This window comes from Heptranchias perlo, chromosome 12, assembly GCF_035084215.1.
Source record: "Heptranchias perlo isolate sHepPer1 chromosome 12, sHepPer1.hap1, whole genome shotgun sequence".
In the NCBI taxonomy this organism is placed as follows: Eukaryota; Metazoa; Chordata; class Chondrichthyes; order Hexanchiformes; family Hexanchidae; genus Heptranchias; species Heptranchias perlo.
The window spans coordinates 18878764-18898424 of record NC_090336.1 but is presented as its reverse complement, the minus strand read 5'-3'; the positions used below and the strand labels follow the sequence as shown (position 1 = coordinate 18898424).

At 42.9% G+C, this 19661-nt stretch overlaps 1 protein-coding gene across 2 annotated transcripts in view; it reads left to right on the top strand.

Moving 5' to 3' along the window:
- The window catches only part of th (tyrosine hydroxylase), a 49797-nt gene extending 40466 nt beyond the window's left edge, over positions 1–9331 (top strand). For both annotated transcript variants that reach the window (XM_067993479.1, XM_067993478.1), the window contains exons 9-13: positions 2993–3062; positions 5943–5999; positions 6163–6258; positions 7228–7361; positions 9172–9331. In XM_067993479.1, coding sequence (XP_067849580.1) covers positions 2993–3062; positions 5943–5999; positions 6163–6258; positions 7228–7361; positions 9172–9331 — 517 coding nt within the window. The remainder of the gene's footprint in view (positions 1–2992; positions 3063–5942; positions 6000–6162; positions 6259–7227; positions 7362–9171) is intronic.
- Positions 9332–19661: the final 10330 nt, after the last annotated feature.

Here is a 19661-nt window from a genome sequence, read left to right as displayed (position 1 = left end):
AAGAGGGGTAGGAGTTTGGTAATGGCAGGATGAGTTAGAGTACACAGGGGAGAATGTTGCACCAATAAGCACAGCTGGCTTCAGGAGGGTGTAGGTCGGTGCCAGCTTGGAACCAGGATTGGGAGTTGAAAGAAGCTTTGTGGTACTAGTAGGCATGGAAGAAAGAGTGGGTCAGCTGGAATCGACTGGACAGGTAAGGCTACAGAACTGGGGCTGGAAGATAGCAGATCACGTTTGCAACACCAATTTGACAATTGGCACAAGAAAATTGGAGGAGCTGAGGGGAGTTGATAGGTTACTTACCGCATAGGGTTATTTTTCAGTACTGTTAAGTGCTGTAGAGGCTGACAAGTACACATCGGCAAACTAGGTAAGTCAACGGGTGTTGAAGTAGCCTTGCAGTCTAACACAGAAAATCTATGCATTCCATGTTTGTTTTGCATTTTTAGGTTTGTCATGCATGTCTCTTTGAAAGCTAGGGAGTGGAAGAGCCTAAGGGCACAGTGAAAAGCCAAGGCAGGACCGACAACTATTAACATTGTGATCTGAAGCAGGCATTTGATATACATCATACCTGCCCATTACTGATAATTGAATTTGACACTCTTAGTACTGCTTAAATCCTTCGACGGGGCTTGATGCGGGTATTCTGTCAGTTTGACTGACCGTCAATTTCATGGCTTCTTGAGCTTGCTTCATCATTTTGTTTTGTCTCTTTTTTTCTTCTTCCGTTGTAAAAAGAACAGGATGGTCTGATGAAGACCTATGTAAGAAAATCCATGGTACCTATCTTGATAACCAGGTCTAGAGGCTGAGGTAATTCAGACAATATCAGATAGCAATAGTGGAAGTGGGGATAAATGAACTGATGACTCCTGTCTTTCATAGAGCACAGGAACAGCCAATCACATATCAACAATGAGGTTTATGACTTTGTATTTTGCATGTTAAGCATGTGACTCCCCAGGAGCAATAGGACGAGAGATAAACTGTTTTGGTATCTGGAGAATGGTGAACAAAGAAGACTGTATCCCAGTACAAAATGACAGAATTTCCCCAAAACCCTGGAGAAACCTTCCTAAAATCATGAGCTTACCCGTCTTGGTTCCAAGCTGGCACTGATCTTCACCCCACTGAACCCCTTTTAGCAATTGAAGGATATAACGTGATATGTATGGTACGTGCATGTTGTTAACTGAACACTAGATGGCCCCCTGTTGGGAGTAAGCACACTGTAGCAATTACACTTCTCTTGTATTGCTTTTGTTTTTGTTTGATGTAATGTTCTAGAGGGTCTTGGAAATAAAAGCAGCTGTTTATTACCACACCGATGCAAGTGTTTATTCGGACATAACATAACTGAGGTAATTTATAGTGCTTATTAATATGAAAAAATTAGACAAACAAATGTCCAATGGGGAGAGACATGGAGGGAATTCCAGTTTTCTGACATCCCTCCACTCCTCCTCTCCCAATGCACTGACTTCTTACTAGGCTAAGTTCCATAGGTACTGGTCACCCTCCGGTACCTCACCCAAATGGCCATTATTCATGCGCAAGCCTTGATGCCGAGTCTCAGTAGGCTATTTGACTGCAGTGGACATCACAGCCCAGCCTGCTTTTGTCCTCACCTGATGTCACAGGGGTATTACCAACAGGTCATTTCCCTAACCCAAGGTCAATGAGGCCAACTGTAGCATTTCAACTGCCATCTCCTGGCTGAGATCAGCTAACTCAATATCGACCAGGAAACGAACCAGGGATCTTCTATTGTGCATGGTTAATGCTATCGATAATACTTCCCTATTAGGCCATCAGGGGAATTATTTTATTATATTGTATATTAATCAACAGATTGTGGGTATCAGTCACAGTAGTACTTATACTACCAACAGTAACAATTAAGCTTTGTCTCTCCTTTAACTATTCAAATAAGTAAAAGGGGTCATTAGATAATGCATCACCTGGTAGTGAGCCACACAGACCAAGACAGTCTCAGGTTTGACCCATGGCCAGTGCTGAGTTAGCTGAGCTCGGCCAGGTCAACAGTGAGGCCACTGCAATTGGCCTGTGCAAGGTAGGGAAAAAAGATCAGCCAGGATTCCCACTATTGATTGGTATCCTGTGACTCCTACTGGAATTGTATTTGTTAGGTGTGTACAAGTTGAGCTCACCTGTGATACCTCCAAGGGCCAATAACCTACCAATATTCAGGCTCTGAAACTCCTGGAGGACCACACTGCTGGTGCAGGTACAGCAGAACAGAACCTTCATCCTCCCCATACTGGTGGCTACAGACTTTATCCCAAATTGCAGGAATGGGGTCATTGTATAGCCAGGGCACTGCATCCTCCCGGCAAGGGTACTTCTGCGATGCTATCTTGAACTGCCAACCAGAATGTTGGAGCATCACCATGCAGAGAGGAAATTGGTAAAGGTCCTAGGAAACTCTTCTTCTTTACATCTTCTGCTCCCAATTGAACAAGCAAGCATTTTGAGGAAGATAATCCATCCCCTCTGTGATTTATTACCCTTCCCTAGTAAAGGGTTGGGGCCTCCTAAGGCCCTCAGTTGGACTCATGCCAGCTCCCATCGAGGTCTTTTAGGGGGTGGAATTCTCTGGGTAGCTGGAAACACTCTCAGCCCTTCCTACTGGAATTTAAAGGGCCAGTGCAAACAGGGTAGAATCCAGCATTCCACTCCAAATTGCAGACTTCCCAAGGTGGAAATCAGCTATTGTGCCTACCCAGTGCTGAAGAATTTCAGGGATTCACTGTCTAGGTTCACATGAAAAGTGGTCTCTTGGGCAAAGGACTAGAGGGCATGTGATGCCAGTGGTCTCCCACCCAAGAGAGGAGGGGAGGAATTTGGAGAGAAAGAAAATTAGTAAAAACAATGCCATGAAGAATTGTTCCTTGTAGAACTTATTGATCAAAATGAATGTATTATGACAGAACTGGTTGACATTGATCTTCTTACTCTTCATGTTTAGGGATTGCTGCCATGAGCTGCTAGGACATGTGCCCATACTGGCTGACAAGACATTTGCACAATTCTCTCAGGTACTTCCATCATCCTTTGTTGTGAATATTTATCACGTACAGTAGCAAACATAATTGCGTGAGGGCAATTCAATGGAATCTGTGAGATTTTGATTTTATATCAAATTGCGCAGCTGTTGTATATGTTGTCATTTCTCCATTGCCTTGGGATGCTGTGGTATCTACCTTGCAAAATAAATGGGATGGATTCCACAACACTGGTAGCCCCAGCACATTGTGGAATTGCTTCCAGGTAGAAGCTGATCTTCGGTGTAAGGAGGCAAGGCATACTTTGACCTGTACATTTTGATATATGTATCAACAACGATAACAACTTGCATTTTTATAGTGCCTCCAACTTCGTAAAAAGTCCCAAGGCTCTTCACAGGAGCGTAATGAAACAAATTTTGACACCGAGCCACATAGGCAACATTAGGACAGGTGACCAAAAGCTTGGTCAAAGAGGTAGGTGTTAAGGAACATCCTAAAGAAGGAGAGAGAGGTAAAGAGTCGGAGAGGTTTAGGGAGGGAATTCCAGAGCTTAGGACCTAGGCAGCTGAAGGCACGGCCGGCAATGGTGGAGCGATGAAAATTGGGGATGTGCAAGAAGCCAGTATTGGAAGAGCACAGAGATCTTGGAGGTTTGTCGTGCTGGAGGAGTTTACAGAGATAGGGAGGGATGAGGCCATGGAGAGATTTGAACACAAAAATGAGAATTTTTAAATCGAGGTGTTGCCGGACTGGGAGCCAATGGGAATCAGCGAGCAGAGGGATGATGAGTGAATGTGAATTAGGGTATGGGCAACAGTGTTTTGGATGAACTCAAGTTTATGGAGGGTGCAAGGTGGGAGGCTGGCAAGAAGAGCATTGAAATAGTCGAGTCTAGAGGTAACAAAGGCATGGATGAGGATTTTAGCAGCAGATGAATCCTATTCACAGGACATATGAATGTAATTTGTACAATCTATTGCAGTTAGTTATAGAATTCACAACTGACACAGAAGCCATTCTTTACAACTGGGATGCTGACTATTATCCAACCCTATTGCTAAAGAGTCAGCGTCACTGTGCTGTTGACTGTGCGGCCAGGTTCCATTTCTAGAACTACTTGACTACTGATCATCTCCTTAAGGTAATTGGCCAAAGAACCAGAGGTGAAATGAGGGAAGAAAAATGTATGCAGCAAGTTGTTGTGATCTAGAATGCACTACCTGAAAGGCGGTGGAAGCAGATACAATAGTAACTTTCAAAAGAGAATTGGATAAATACTTGAAGGGGAAAAGTTTGCAGAGCAGGAGAGTGGGACTAATTGGATAGCTCTTCCAAAGAGCCGGCACAGGCATGATAGGCCGAATGGTCTCCTTCTGTGCTTCTATGATTCTATGATTAAACCCCTCTCCCTGCCCCCTCCATTTTCACCATTAATAACAAGTGTGAGGAGCTCATAGATTTCTTTGCCACTTAAAGACCATTGTTCAGCTGCCTCCCTTGCTTCTCCCTTCCCCTTGACCCTTAAGCCAAGAGAATAATGAGGCTTCAATTAGAGTACTGGGTGCGGTTTGGGTGCCCTATTGCAGAAAGGCCATTAAAGCTATAGAGCGTACAACGTAGATGCACCAGAATGATGCCAGTGATGAGAACGTACTATTATGAGGAGAAACTTGAGATACTGGAACTAATTCCGATGCAACAGAGAAGGCTAAGATGAGATTTAATAGAGGTTTTTAAAATTATGAAGAGTTTTAATAAGAAAACAAAATACTATTTCCCCTGATTGGGGAGTCAATGATGAAGGATCAATAATCTGAAATTGTCAGTGAGAGTGAGGGGAGAGGTAAGAAGAAATTTCTTTACAGAGAAGTATATTAGAATATGGAATGTGTTGCCACAAGAGTTGTTGAGGCAGAGACTGTTGCATTTTTTAAGGGAAAAGGGAATAAACATATGAAGCAGAGGAAGATACAGGGCTATGAGGAGATTGCAGGGCGGTGAGAGTAGTTTTGGTTTTCTCTAGCAAAGAGCCAGCACAGACACGATGGGCTGAATGGCCTCCTTCTGTGCTGTAAATTTCAATGGGACTGTGGTTGAAGAGTAGCGTTGCTAGAGGCCATGCGGGCGCAACACACACTGGTTTTCTCAGTCAGTGAGTGGTGCGTTTGGTGGGTGAGCAGAAGGGAGACCACCCACGAGATTCTGAGCCCAACAGTCCGGTTTCAGTTGTGGCTGCCTGGTCATTTTGATAACGGAAAACTGGACAGCAGAATTCCAAACGCAGCCTTCGAGAATTGCTGCGCTATTGTCTGGGCAAACCCATCCCACATTTGCCCACACACAAACAGACTAGTTTCATCGTCACCCATAAGTAGATGGACCCATTTGATGCATGCGAACTCCGTGCCTGAGCCATACTTCCTGTCCCACCCAGCCCTGTTTTTCTGATTCATTCTGGGGATATGGGGCGTTACTAGCAGGGCCAGCATTTACTGCTCATCCTTAGTTGCCATTGAGAAGATGGTGCTCAGCCTCTTTTTTGAACCGCTGCAGTCTACGTAGTGAAGGTACTCCCACAATGCTGTTATGTAGGGAATTCTAGGATTTTGACCCAGCTACGATGAAGGACCAGCAAAAAATGTCCAAGTTGGGATGGTGTGTGACTTGGAGGGGAACTTGGAGACGATGGTATTCCCCTGCACCTGCTGCCCTTGTCCTTCTAGGTTTTGGACATTGCAGGTTTTGCACTGGACAAAAAGTGACCAGGCTGGTAGAAAGCCTAAACATGGGAGAAAAATTACTCCTGAATAATAAAGAAGAAAAGCATCAATTAGTGAACAGTGCCTGTATTGCCAATTAAGTTACTTTGCCCGTGATTACTGTAGCGACTAACTCTGTCTGTCATCTCAGAACATTGGCATCGCCTCCCTCGGAGCAACTGAAGAGGAAATTGAAAAGCTTTCCACTGTGAGTTTTACCGTATTCACACCTGCATGCAATTCATGTTGACTGTTAAATTATTTTCTCAAATAAACAATATAAAGAGAGCAGCCTCAAAATGACCTCATTACGCCCTCACACTGCGCAGAGAAAGGCTGGGTAATTATTCTTTGGTGCCTGTTTGTTGCAGCTATATTGGTTTACCGTGGAGTTTGGACTGTGCAAGCAAAATGGAGAAATTAGAGCATTTGGAGCTGGCCTGCTGTCGTCCTACGGGGAGCTAATTGTAAGTGATATTGTAATAATGTGGTCTCTTTTAAATAAACTGCAAACTGCTGTTAACTAGATTATTATTGTATAGATATTCCTCAAGTTTACACTTCATTATTTTACATTGGATGCCCGTAAGGCTGATGGGTCTGAAGTTGTGTGTGTTTTATCCCCCTTTTTGATTACAGGCACCACATGAACCTGTTTCCAATCTCCTGGTACCTCTCCAGTGATTCCCTCATAATGATTGTCAATGCCTCACAAATTGCCCTAGTCTCTTTTAGGGTTGTTCGATAAATCTCATAGATGCTTGGGGACCTATTTATTTTGAGCCCTTTTGGTCTGTCTCAGATTTCCATCTCATTTACATCAAAGTCATTGATGATCTCATTTTGGAGAGAGCATGTTGCTCACGTCTTCCCTTGTAAATATTTGGAGGAAGTAATCATTCCGAATGTTTACTGTTCTGTGTTCACCTTCAGTTTCAAGCCCGTTTGCAATTTTTAGGGCTTTCATTCCTTCTCTGATTGCCCTCTTACTAAGGCACTCTTCCTCCCCTGATCGGCCCCTCAGATCTAGTCCCATGTGCATCAGGTGAGGACAGTATTGGGCTTGGCTCTGATGTCCCAGTAGTTGAATAATCCGCCAATGTGGGCTCTTATACGAAGAATAGCCATTTGGCAAGATGCCAAATGGTTGTTGGCACCTGTGGATCTATATCCTGACAAGAGTCACCAAGTCAGCACTTAGTAAAAATGTGTTTTAAAATGCGGCTTTGGGGGAACTGGTGAGGAGGGATAATCCGTCGCTTCTTTAGATTATCCATAAAATTTATGATTTATAAATTGGAACTGATTAAAAATAAAAATGAGGCTTTCTGCTCCTTAATGTATGAAAGCAGTCACCAAACTTCTGTTAAACTTCAAAGGGAAGTTTTGATTGATGGATTTTTGCCTGACACTGACTCCGAATGTTTTGTACGCAGCACGCCCTGTCGGATGAACCCGAGTTGCGGGAGTTTGACCCCAACGCTGCTGCGGTGCAGCCCTATCAGGATCAGACATACCAGCCGGTGTATTTTGTATCTGAAAGTTTTAGTGATGCTAAAGACAAACTGAGGTAAGAGGCCTTTATCAAAAGTACAACACAGTTCAAATGCATATGGGGTTAGTTATGGCCAAAACATTTGCATTGATGTCCCGAATGATTCACGAAAGATGTCTCTCCCACTCACTATCACCTCATTTTGTGGTAGGCTGGTGTCGTGGTGATGTTACTTGACTAGTAATCCATGGATCTGGACGAATATTCCAGAGAATGAGTTCAAATCCCACCACGGTAGTGAATTCAGCTTAAAAGAGCTGGTTTCGCTAAAAGTGGCCATGAAGCTGTTAGATTGTTGTAAAAATCCAACTGGTTCACTAATGTCCTTTGGGGAAGGAAACCTGCCATCCTTACCTGGTCTGGACTATATGTGACTCCAGCCTCACATCTGGTTGAATCTTAACTTCTCTCTGAAGTGGCCTAGCAAGTCACTCAGGTGTGTCAAACTGCTCAATAATTGAAGAAGACGGCACACCACCTTCTCAGGGCAACTAGGGATGGACAATAAATCCCGGCCTTGCCAACCTCCTAAATTAAAAAATATTTCATTCAAAGCCATGTAGCAATCACCATTCTTTATTGGATGTGCTCTCCGGCCTCTCATTTGTATCCCAGTGATGAGAGGTTATGTGTGATGGGATTTGGCATCCATTTTTTTCACTTCTGGGATTAAGATATAGGAAGAGGCCTGGGTGCAATTAGCCTCAGCTTTCCTCGGCTAGAGAAGGGAAAATAGACCAGGACTTCTGTTCCTCATCAAAAAAAATAAATGTGTAGAAATAATGGGTGAGGCAGAGCTGGGCTCAACTGTGATTCTCCAAGCATGATGTAATGGCTTCAGGAGAGGAGGGGTAAAGGGAGAAAATTGGAGGGAAAATGGAAGGGAAGATCAGTCCCTTATGGTATGCACCTTAGGATGTTGAAGAAAGTCAGAAAGCAGATAGCAGAGGCTATCTTTCAGTATGCAAATTGTGCCAGGAGAACTGGAGGGTAGACAATGTAATACATGTTAAAAAAAAGAAAGACATGCATTTATATAGCACTTTTCATGACCGTGGGATACCCCAAAGCTCTTTACAGCCAATGAAGTACTTTAGAAGTGTAGTCACTGTTGTAGTGTTCACTAAGGAAGAGAAGATTAAACCAAGTAGCCCAGTTAGTTTAATGACAGTTGTGGGCCAACTCTTAGATTTCATAAATTGAGATCAAATTAGTTAGCATTTGGAAATGCATGGGATAATCAAGGATATCCAGCACAGATTTGTTGAAGGCAAGTCATGTTTGACAATTTTTTTTTGAAGAAGTGACTGATTGGCTAGATATGTTCAGACGTGTAGTTTATCAGAAGGCGTTCAATACGGTGTCTTACATGAAGCTTGTTTAAAAAATTCAGGTGAATGGTATTAGAAGAAATGTAGCAGCATAGGTAGAAAGTTGGTTGACAGACAGGATAGAAAGGGTCAGACCAAATGGTTATTGCTCAATTGGAAAGGGTTGGAAGTGTACTGCAGGGGTCAGTACTGGGGCCACTTTTGCTCTCAATATAGAGGGAGAACAATATCTACTTTTAAACCCAATTGGTCACTTCCTCAATAAACTCTATTAAATTTGACAAACACAACTTGCCCCTTAATTTTATTTTAAACTTGTTCTAGTTCAATCTGTGTGGATTTTATCCTCATTGATCAAGACTAATCTGAAAAGTAAAAGGTTATGGTGTAAAGATTTTGTCGATACACTATACCCGGCATTTAATAAACTGAATCAAAATAACTGTATGCACCGATCATTATTTCTGACGGAAATGTGACTTTTGTGCTTGTAGAAAGTATGCAGCGAGTATTAAGCGGCCATTTTCAGTGAAATATGACCCATTTTCCAAGAGCATGGAAGTACTCGACAATCCTCAGAAAATCAAGAAGTCGCTGGACAATCTGAAGGATGAGCTGAAGATGCTGGCTGATGCGTTAGATGTATTATCCTAACCTCGTGCTCTGCGCACGCCACAGAATGGGGTTGTCCTCCATCCATATTACTGTTGCATTGTAAGCTTCATCATTTGTGGGTGACAATTTTTAGCTTTCGTTTTGGTGTAGCACTGTGTGCGCCAGTGTTAATGTACAATTCAAGCAAATGGAGGGTTTGCTTCACTGCCTCCTCAATAGTTCAGTTTTAGAAGAGCAATTGGGGAGGTGAAATTAGTCTTTGTTGTAGCACGAAATATGCACCTAGCGTGACAGCAGACCATTTTACACGGGTAAAGAAAATCGGGCATGGTGTGAAACGGGCTGCCGATTCACCATCGGCTTGTTTTGTGCTACTGGCGAAGACTCATTTCACCCCTGCATTGTTCCAAATCATGCAAGTGTACAGGCCTGTCTGAATGGGAGGGGATCTACCTTCTTTTGTGCTGTCTCTCCAATTCCCTTCCCCACATTGTTCTCCAATGTCGCTTGTTGGAAGTAACTGCTGCTGGGAGATGAAAGACACCAATCTGACTATTGGATGTGGAAGAATTAATGGCTGAGGTAGCTGCCTAGACAGAGATCCCGGTGAAAGTCCTTATTATTTGTTTATTTTCATTGATACTCAGGTACTTTGAGAACCAACATCCAAATTGTGCTCCTTCTAACATCTCTGCTAGAGCAAATGGAAAACTTTGCTTCTCCACGAGGAGTTTATTATGCCAATTTGGGTGGGGGTGGGAGGTGGTGAGAATAGAGGGAACAGGGAGTTGAAAATGCTCCCAAGCACAAACATTAGGCAATGGTAAGAGGGGCAGTGCCACAATGTAGATAATTCAGCCCACATTTTACTTCTGTGATGATGATACAAAATGATTTGATCTCTGACATAGAATCATAGAAAGGTTACAGCACGGAAGGAGGCCATTCAGCCCATCGAGTCTGCGCCGGCCCTATGCAAGAGCAATCCAGCTAGTCTCACTTCCCCGCCCTTTCCCCTTAGTCCTGCAATTTTTTTTTCCTTTTAAGCAAATGGAGGGTTCATGCGGCCTTTAAAATACCTTGGTGTCTCCGTTAATGATGACGCAGCTTCCTGCTTTAAACGCTATTAGTAACGCTATGCACGATGCATTGGGAAGATGACCTGCTTCCTCTGTTGTGTCTGTCAACTGCCCATGTAGCCAACCCTCCTTCAGAGTGCGCATTCTCACCATCAAGCCTGTCGCGTTGGCTTTTGCTGTTCTCTTCCATGTATTATGTGGCAATGGTCAAGTCCTCGGCTGTCCCAGGAATCTTCAGCAGTCGGGATGGGATGTTGTCTCTGCTTTGTTAATGTAATAAACAGTGTCTTGGTTGGAAAGAAAAGAAATCTGTAATTTTGTATTGAATTACCTCCGCGAAGACTTGTACAAAGTGGCTAAACGAGAAAGTATTTACATGCCAATGTCAAAGGTCAAAAGATAACCATGGAAATCTGACATAAAAATAAACAGAAAATGATGGAAAGGCAAAGCGAGTCAGTTAGAAGCCAAAAGGAAAAAATAATTTAGCACTTCCCTCATCAGAGATGGCACAGTTAGCAGGTAGAAGCCCCTTTTGTAGCACTGACATGTACAAGTTAAAAAATACAAAGGTCAGAGGGAGTGGGGAACAGAGAGAGAAAAACAAGTAACTAGAGCTCAAGAGACAAATAGTTAGTAGCTAGGGTTTCCAACCCTCTTGGATTGGCCTAAAGTCTCCAGGAATTGGAAGGTTAATCTCCCGGGCGTCGCTGTGAGCAACTCGGGAGAAAGTGCAGAAGTTGAGTTTGATGTTCATGCTGTTACGCATCACGCCTATGGTTTGCGCACGCTGGACGTCTCACGCGACTGCCTCAAGTTCTGACGCCAAGTTCTGGCACCTTCCCTGCCCCTCCCCCCATCTCACGAAGGAGAACTCATGAAAGGCTGCGGTCAGGGGTCATCACCGTGGAAACGGCACGGGTGGGGATATCAAGTTTGGACCGAGTTCAAAACTGAACGAGAGGTGATGTAGAGTCACAAAATGTGTTATGCCGCAACTAAAGGACTAGTGTAAACAAATTTTAAAAGCAGTATTAACTTCAAACTATATTTCTTAACATGGATACATTGTAGAAATAGAATATAAAAAAACACACACACAAACACTGGACTGCACTACTCTATTTTATTTCCCTTGATAAAGCTAGAAATCTTTAACAGGTATTTGTTTAGCCTGAACGAGCTTCACTTGAAATAAAATTCAGGTGACGTGACACCGTTGTATTTCAACAACCATTACAAATATCAACATGTACAGAAATGAATCAAAGTGCATAGGAGATAAAACATATTATGCACTTTTTTGTTAAATAAACTGCTCTGAAATCTAGTACATAAATGAAATGATTCAATTTAAGAAAATTACTTGCACTGATGCAAGTTCTAAGATTTCCAAAAGAACAAACCTAAAAATGTGGGTGCGCCTTAGAAAAAAAACAGAAGACATGACAGTGTTCACAGTTTATTTTTACACAAAATGAGGATCCTTTCATTATTCTTGCATTTTTCTCCAAAAATACTGTTAAGCGTGAGCAAAGATACTCAACTACAGGGGTCCCAACCTTTATAAGGTAAATCCAATATCATTTGCAAACTACGTGATCCAATGCACCTGATCAAACCTCCAGTAATATGTCCAGCCAGAGTTGGCAACCCCATTAGTCAATTTGACTGCTGTCCCTTTTCTTCCTGTCCCCTTGCTTTTCTTGAGCGTGTCCAAAGCAGTGGTTACAAAAGTGAACTGTGGTTACAAAGATATGTCATTGTTAAAATCACTGACTATGAGTAAGACTTATGACCTGTCACAATATAACTTCCTGTGACAATCTCATGACTTTTGTTATATACAATGATGAGCTCAATATTGCCCCAAGCAATATGATTATTTTAAACGTCAGACTATATATTTTGTTAAATCTGTCACTACAAACAATTTTGGTTGTCAAATTGTGCCTTTTGAAGCATTAGAACCTTATGCTTGAGTGTGGAGATTAGCTGACTACATTCCATCTGGCATAGTAAACCATTGCAGGCTCTCCATCTGGCATAGTAAACCATTGCAGGCTCTCCATCTGGTATAGTAAACCATTGCCAGCACACCATCTGGTATAGTAAACCATTGCAGGCTCTCCATCTGGCATAGTAAACCATTGCAGGCTCTCCATCTGGTATAGTAAACCATTGCCAGCACACCATCTGGTATAGTAAACCATTGCAGGCTCTCCATCTGGTATAGTAAACCATTGCCAGCACACCATCTGGTATAGTAAACCATTGCCAGTAAACCATTGCCAGCACACCATCTGCACCATCTGGTATAGTAAACCATTGCCAGCACACCATCTGGTATAGTAAACCATTGCCAGCACACCATCTGGTATAGTAAACCATTGCCAGCACACCATCTGCACCATCTGGTATAGTAAACCATTGCCAGCACACCATCTGCACCATCTGGGATAGTAAACCATTGCCAGCACACCATCTGGTATAGTAAACCATTGCCAGCACACCATCTGCACCATCTGGGATAGTAAACCATTGCCAGCACACCATCTGGTATAGTAAACCATTGCCAGCACACCATCTGGTATAGTAAACCATTGCCAGCACTCCATCTGGTATAGTAAACCATTGCCAGCACACCATCTGGTATAGTAAACCATTGCCAGCACTCCATCTGGTATAGTAAACCATTGCCAGCACTCCATCTGGTATAGTAAACCACTGCCGGCACTCCATCTGGTATAGTACACCACTGTTGGCACTCCATCTGGTATAGTACACCACTGCCGGCACTCCATCTGGTATAGTACACCACTGCTGGCACTCCATCTAGTATAGTACACCACTGTTGGCACTCCATCTGGTATAGTACACCATTGCCGGCACTCCATCTGGTATAGTACACCACTGTTGGCACTCCATCTGGTATAGTACACCATTGCCGGCACTCCATCTGGTATAGTACACCACTGTTGGCACTCCATTAGGTTTAGCACAGCAGTGCCGGCAATGCATCTGACACCACTTCCAGTATGTTAGCCTGTATAGTAATATAAATTGTAATAAAACAGCTGGAAATATACAGCAGATCCATTAGCATCTGGAAAAAGGCAGGTTAACATTTCCGTTGTAGGGCCTTCATTACAACCCTTGTAGATTGTAATGGTAGATTGGAGTTTTCATTCAATCACCTTTAGATTCAGGATAGAAAATTCTGTGGTTTCTTCATTGAATATGACAGTCCTCTCACATGTGGCGATCTGTCGATCCACTGTACTGGATAGAATAATCTTTCTCATCACTGGTACTTCATTGTCCAGTTAGTGTAGATGAAACTTGACTAAGGATGATGGGTACGAACTGCCACCATTTTGACTTGCTCACTTTACAGATGCATCTCCCACAACAGCCTCTTTCAATTTGACTACCAGGGATCGTATGGATACATCTGCCTTGTTTCACCTTTACACACACATGCACATACAACAGTTTATTGATGTCATCAACCTGATAAACATGTTGATTAGAAGAAATCAATGTCGAAAATAGCATGTCAGTCAGCACCTTTAAAAAGAAAAGACAGGTTATTGGCATCTCAGGTGTGTACCCTTCACCACCCATGATGTAAAATGAAGAATGTGCAAATTATGGAGGGTGAAAAGACATGGGAGGGGCCCATCCTCACTAATAGGAAGGTGAGAAAATAGAGAAAGAGAGAGAAAAAAAAGTCAAGCTGCAAATCTGATCTGAAATCAAAACAGAAAATCCTAGCAAAGCACAGTGGGTCTGCAAGTCTCGGGAATAGAACAAACAGGCCAACACCACAGGCTCACACCCCGCCTGTATTGTGTTCTGACAGAGGGTCACCACCCCAAATGTGGATCTGCATACTCCCCTTTCTCCCAACTCAGGCACTGACAGACCCATCCCACGTCACAAGCACCCCTGTTGTAAATGAAGTAGGGAATCTAACTACGGTCTGAAGTTTCTAAAGTTAATTTTCAGACCAGAGGGTTGCAGTGTGCCCTAGAGAGAGATGAGATATTGTTAATGAAGCTTGTGTTAAAGCCAGGTTGGAGCAGTTCAGGAGGACGAAAATAGAGAGGGAGTGGGAGGCTGAGTGAAAGTAGCTAGTCACAGACAAGTCAGGGTTACACTTGTGGGCAGATCGGAGATGTTCAGTGAAGTAGTCACCCAATCTGTGTTTGGACTCCCCACTGTAGAGGAGACCATACTGTGAGTAGCGAATACAATATACCAGATTAGAGGAGGAAAGAACTTGCATTTATATAGCACCTTTCACATCCTCTATTCATCCAAAAGTGCTTCACAACCAATGAAATACTTTTGAAGTGTAGTCACTGTTGTAATGTAAAAAACGCTGCAGCCAATTTGCACACAGTAAGGTCCCACAAACAGCAAAGAGATAAATGACCAGATAATCTTTTTTTGGCGGTGTTGGTTGAGGGATAAATGTTGGCCAGGACACTGGAAGAACTCCCCTGCTTTTCTTCAAATACACTTGGGATCTTTTACATCCAACCTGAGAGGGTAGACGGGGTCTCGGTTTAATGCCTTTTCTGAAAGATACGCCTCTGATTTTGCAGCACTCCCTCAGTGCTGCACTGAAGTGTCAGCCTCGAGCCTCTGGAGTGAGATGAATCTTGACATACTGGCTCAGAGGTGAGAGTGCTACCACTGAACCAAGGCTGACACTAGAGGAAGTAGATGTTAACTGCTTTCTCACATGGAAAGAGTGTTTGGAGCCATAGACATTGGTATGAGAGAAGATAAATGGACAGGTGTTGCATCTCCTGGGGTTGTACAGAAAGGTACCCAGGGAAGGACAGCTGAAAATAGAGGTGGTGGGAGAGTAAATAAGCAGATGATGGAGGAACCAGATCCTCCAGAAAGCAGAGAAGGGGAGGGGGAAAATGTGCTTCGTGGTGGGACGGTGTTGTAGGCTGAAAGAAAGATATGTTTCACGTTAGGATTGCAGTGCTGGGAGGTGCCATGCTGATCACTAAGAAGCAATCAGATACGTTACTTTGTCAAAACCACAAGGGTTTTCCTTTGAGAATTTGCAGTGTGTGACTTGAATGATGACAAGTTTGGAGATGTTTAATGAAAAAAGCTGTTGCATTCCTTGATTCACAATACAATCCCATATCAGCTGGAGAGGACAGCAGACTGATCTCGTCTTCTAAGCACTGGAGTTCATTTCTAGAGGGATAGAATGGAAAAGCAGAGAAGTTATGTATAGAACCTTGGTTAGACCACACTTGGAGTACTGTGCACAGTTTTGGTCTCCACGTTATAAAAAGGATATAGAGACACTAGAGAAGGTGCAAAAAAGATTCACAAGAATGATAGCAGAACTGAAAGGATATACTTATCAGGAAAGGCTGAACAGAGAGAAAAGAGAAGGTTGAAGGGTGACTCGATAGAGGTCTTTAAGATTATGAAAGGGTTTGATAGGGTAGACGTAGAGAAAATATTTCCACTTGTGGGGGAGTCCAAAACTAGAGGTTATAAATAACTTCTTTACTCAAAGAGTGGTTAGAATGTGGAACGTGCTACCACAAGGAGTAGTTGAGGCAAATAGCAGAGATGCATATAAGGGAAAGCCAGATAAGCACATGAGGGAGAAAGGAATAGAAAGATATGTTGGTAGGGTTAGATGAAGAGGGGTGGGAGGAGGCTCGTTCTGAGCAAAAAAAAACGGCCTAGACCAGTTGGGCCAAATGGCCTGTTTCTGTGCTGTGGACTCAATGTAACTCTATGTACATAAAACCCAGAGTACTATGAATGACTAAATAGTTTGTGAAAAACAGTAAAGGTTTCATGGGTTCTGACAAGGTGTCTCAACCCAAAACTACCCTTTCTCTCTCAGAGGCTAAAGGAGCTACTGTAGAATTCTAGAATTTTCCGGTTTCATTCCAGTCAAGATATCATATTGTTCCCCTTTGTGCCAGTAGAGGGAGCTGACAGCAAGGGTTATATGCAGCCAATTCAAGACCTCCTGGTACTTGAACATAGTGGTACTTGGCCATTGGTGATGTCAGCAGAGAAATGACTTAACGCGTCCATAAGAGATTCCTCTGCCTGTTATTTTAACACAAGCCTTAGCTCCTTTATTTTAAATGAGCTAATACCTCCACTAAAACAGAGAACAGATCAATTTGGTATGAGTGTGTTAAATGTTCGTCGACCAATATTGCTACTAGTAATCTCTAGGTTTTGGAGGCTTGCTCACTGTCAACACCAAGTGGCCAAAATGCACCTCATCAGTAAAGCTGGATTCTGTACAGGTTTGAAACATTAATTCTATTAGTGGATCTCCTTTTATAATGTGGGTCCATTCATAGAATCATACAGCACAGAAGGAGGCCATTTGGCCCATCGTGTCCGTGCCGGCTCTTTGAAAGAGCTATCCAATTAGTCCCACTCCCCTGCAATTTTTATCCTTTTCAAGTCTACATCCAATTCCGTTTTGAAAGTTACTATTGAATCTGCTTCCATCACCCTTTCAGAGAGTGCATTCCAGATCACAATAACTCGCTGCGTAAAAAAAAAAATTCTCCTCACCTTCCCTCACTATGCCCTACGGCAACTGTCCTTTTCACATCTTGCAAAGCCATTATTTAATTCTCTTAGTACTTCTCCTACTTTATTTTTATTTTTCCGTGTGCATTTGAATTGGTTATTTTCCCCTCAGTAGTTCGCTCACTATCTTTCTTGGCATTTAGCTCTTTCTCTTTCTTCCTCTGCCAGTATTTTCTCCTCTCTTCTCTGCTAAAGGAACTGCGCTGAGCGCCAGTCCCCACTCCTCCTGATGTTTGCTGCTCTTTCTGTTGTTGTCAGTGTTGGCTCAGACTCACCAACTGACAGTCGCAGCTAGAACGAGTCTTATGAGTGACTAACAAGGGCCCTGGACTGACACTAATATCATCATCTGCAAATATGACTCCTGCCCATGCCTATTTTATTTGTTTACATCAGGCCATGGAATATGGGAGTCAAGAGGTCTCTAACTGGATCATTCCAGGTAGCCTCAGGTGACCTCAGTCACATTAGTCAATCAGCTGTGCACTACTACATCATCCAGGCTTGGGCTGATAACTGGTAAGTAACATTCGCGTCAAGCAAGTGTCAGGCAATGACCATCTTCTACAAGAGAGAGCTTAACCATCTCCCCTTGATACTCAATGACATTAGCATCACCGAGTCCCCCGTCATCAACATCCTGGGGGGTCACCATTGAGCAGAAACTGAACTGGATCAGCCACATAAATGCTGTGGCTACAAGAGCAGGTCAGAGGCTGGGTATTCTGCGGCGAGTGGCTCACCTTCTGAATCCCCAAAACCTCTCCACCATCTACAAGGCACAAGGCAGGAGAGTGGTTAAATACTCTCCACCTGCTTGGATGTGTACAGCTGCAAAAACACTCAAGAAGCTCAACACCATCCAGGACAAAGCAGTCTGCTTGATCGTCACCCTGTCCATTGGCTTAAACGCCCACTCTCTCCACCATTGGCTGCAGTCTACACTATCTACAGGGCAGCAGGTGCATGGGAACACCATCCCCTCCAAATCACACACCGTCCTGACTTGGACATATATCGCCATTTCTTCATCGCCGCTGGGTCAAAACCCTGAAACTCCCCACCTAATAGCACTGTGGGAATACCTTCACCACACGGACTGCAACAGTTCAAAAAAGCAGCTCGCCATAATCTTCTGAAGAGCAACTAAGGATGGGTAACAAGTGCTGGCTTTGCCAGCGACGCCCATATCCCGAGAATGAATTTTTAAAAATAGGTCACAGATGGTCTGTTGAGGTGGGCATCAATGGTTATATCATTCCCATGGACCCCACAAAGCTGAGAGAGCATGCACTCAGCTTTCACTGACTCTCGGGTTTTTCCCCAGGTACAAGGTACCATCTAACTGTTACTCCTGACCTCGTAGTGCTTGACACTTACACTGGGCACCTGAAATAATTGTGCCTTAATCAATCCTTGCCTTAACAAGGGCAAAAGTGCACAATAAGGGCAAAATTGAAACTAAAGAAAAAGTCATAGACTAAGTACATAGAAAACAAAGGAGAGGATGACAAAAGGGAATCGGAAAAAGTTAGGAAAGACGTCAAAAAAACAATTAGGAAGGCAAAGAGAAACTACAAAATTAAATTATCAAGGAATATAAAAAGAAATAGTAAAGTATTCCACAGACACATCAATAACAAAAGTAAAATCAGAATAGGGATAGGGCCACTAAGGGAAGCACACGATAAACTCACAGATAATGACAGCGAAATGGGAGAAATATTAAATAATTACTTTGCCTCAGTGTTTGCCAGGGAGACTAACATGGTGGGCATGACATTAGAAGAAGAGATCAAAAAAGATATAAAGACATTTAAGATAGAAAGGGGGGAGATAATTGATAAACTAATCAAACTTAGAGAGGATGAAACCTCTGGTCCAGATGGATTGTATCCACGTATATTAAAAGAAGTCAGGTAAGAAATTGCAGAGGCACTATTACATACGTATAAACATTCATTAGAAGAGGGAATAGTGCCAGAGGACTGGCGGACAGCTAATTTTATTCCCATATTTAAAAAGGGAGATAGAATGTCCAGGGAACTATAGATTAGCTTAATGTCAGTGGTGGGAAAGATAATAGAATCTTTACTCAAAGATGTAATAGAAAAACATCTAGAAACTGAAAATATAATAAAGAATAGTCAGTATGGATTTCAAAAGGGAAAGTCATGCTTGACCAACCTTACTGAATTCTTTGAAGAAGTAACAGAATGGGTGGACAAGGGTAATGCAACAGATGCAATATGAGAGGCGATCTTATTGAAACATATAAGATTGTGAAAGGGCTTGATCGGGTGGATGCGGTAAGGATGTCCCCAAGGATGGGTGAAACTAGAACTAGGGGGCATAATCTTAGAATAAGGGGCTGCTCTTTCAAAACTGAGATGAGGAGAAACTTCTTCACTCAGAGGGTAGTAGGTCTGTGGAATTTGCTGCCCCAGGAAGCTGTGGAAGCTACATCATTAAATAAATTTAAAACAGAAATAGACAGTTTCCTAGAAGTAAAGGGAATTAGGGGTTACGGGGAGCGGGCAGGAAATTGGACATGAATTTAGATTTGAGGTTAGGATCAGATCAGCCATGATCTTATTGAATGGCGGAGCAGGCTCGAGGGGCCAATTGGCCTACTCCTGTTCCTATTTCTTATGTTCTTATGTTCTAATTGATTTGGA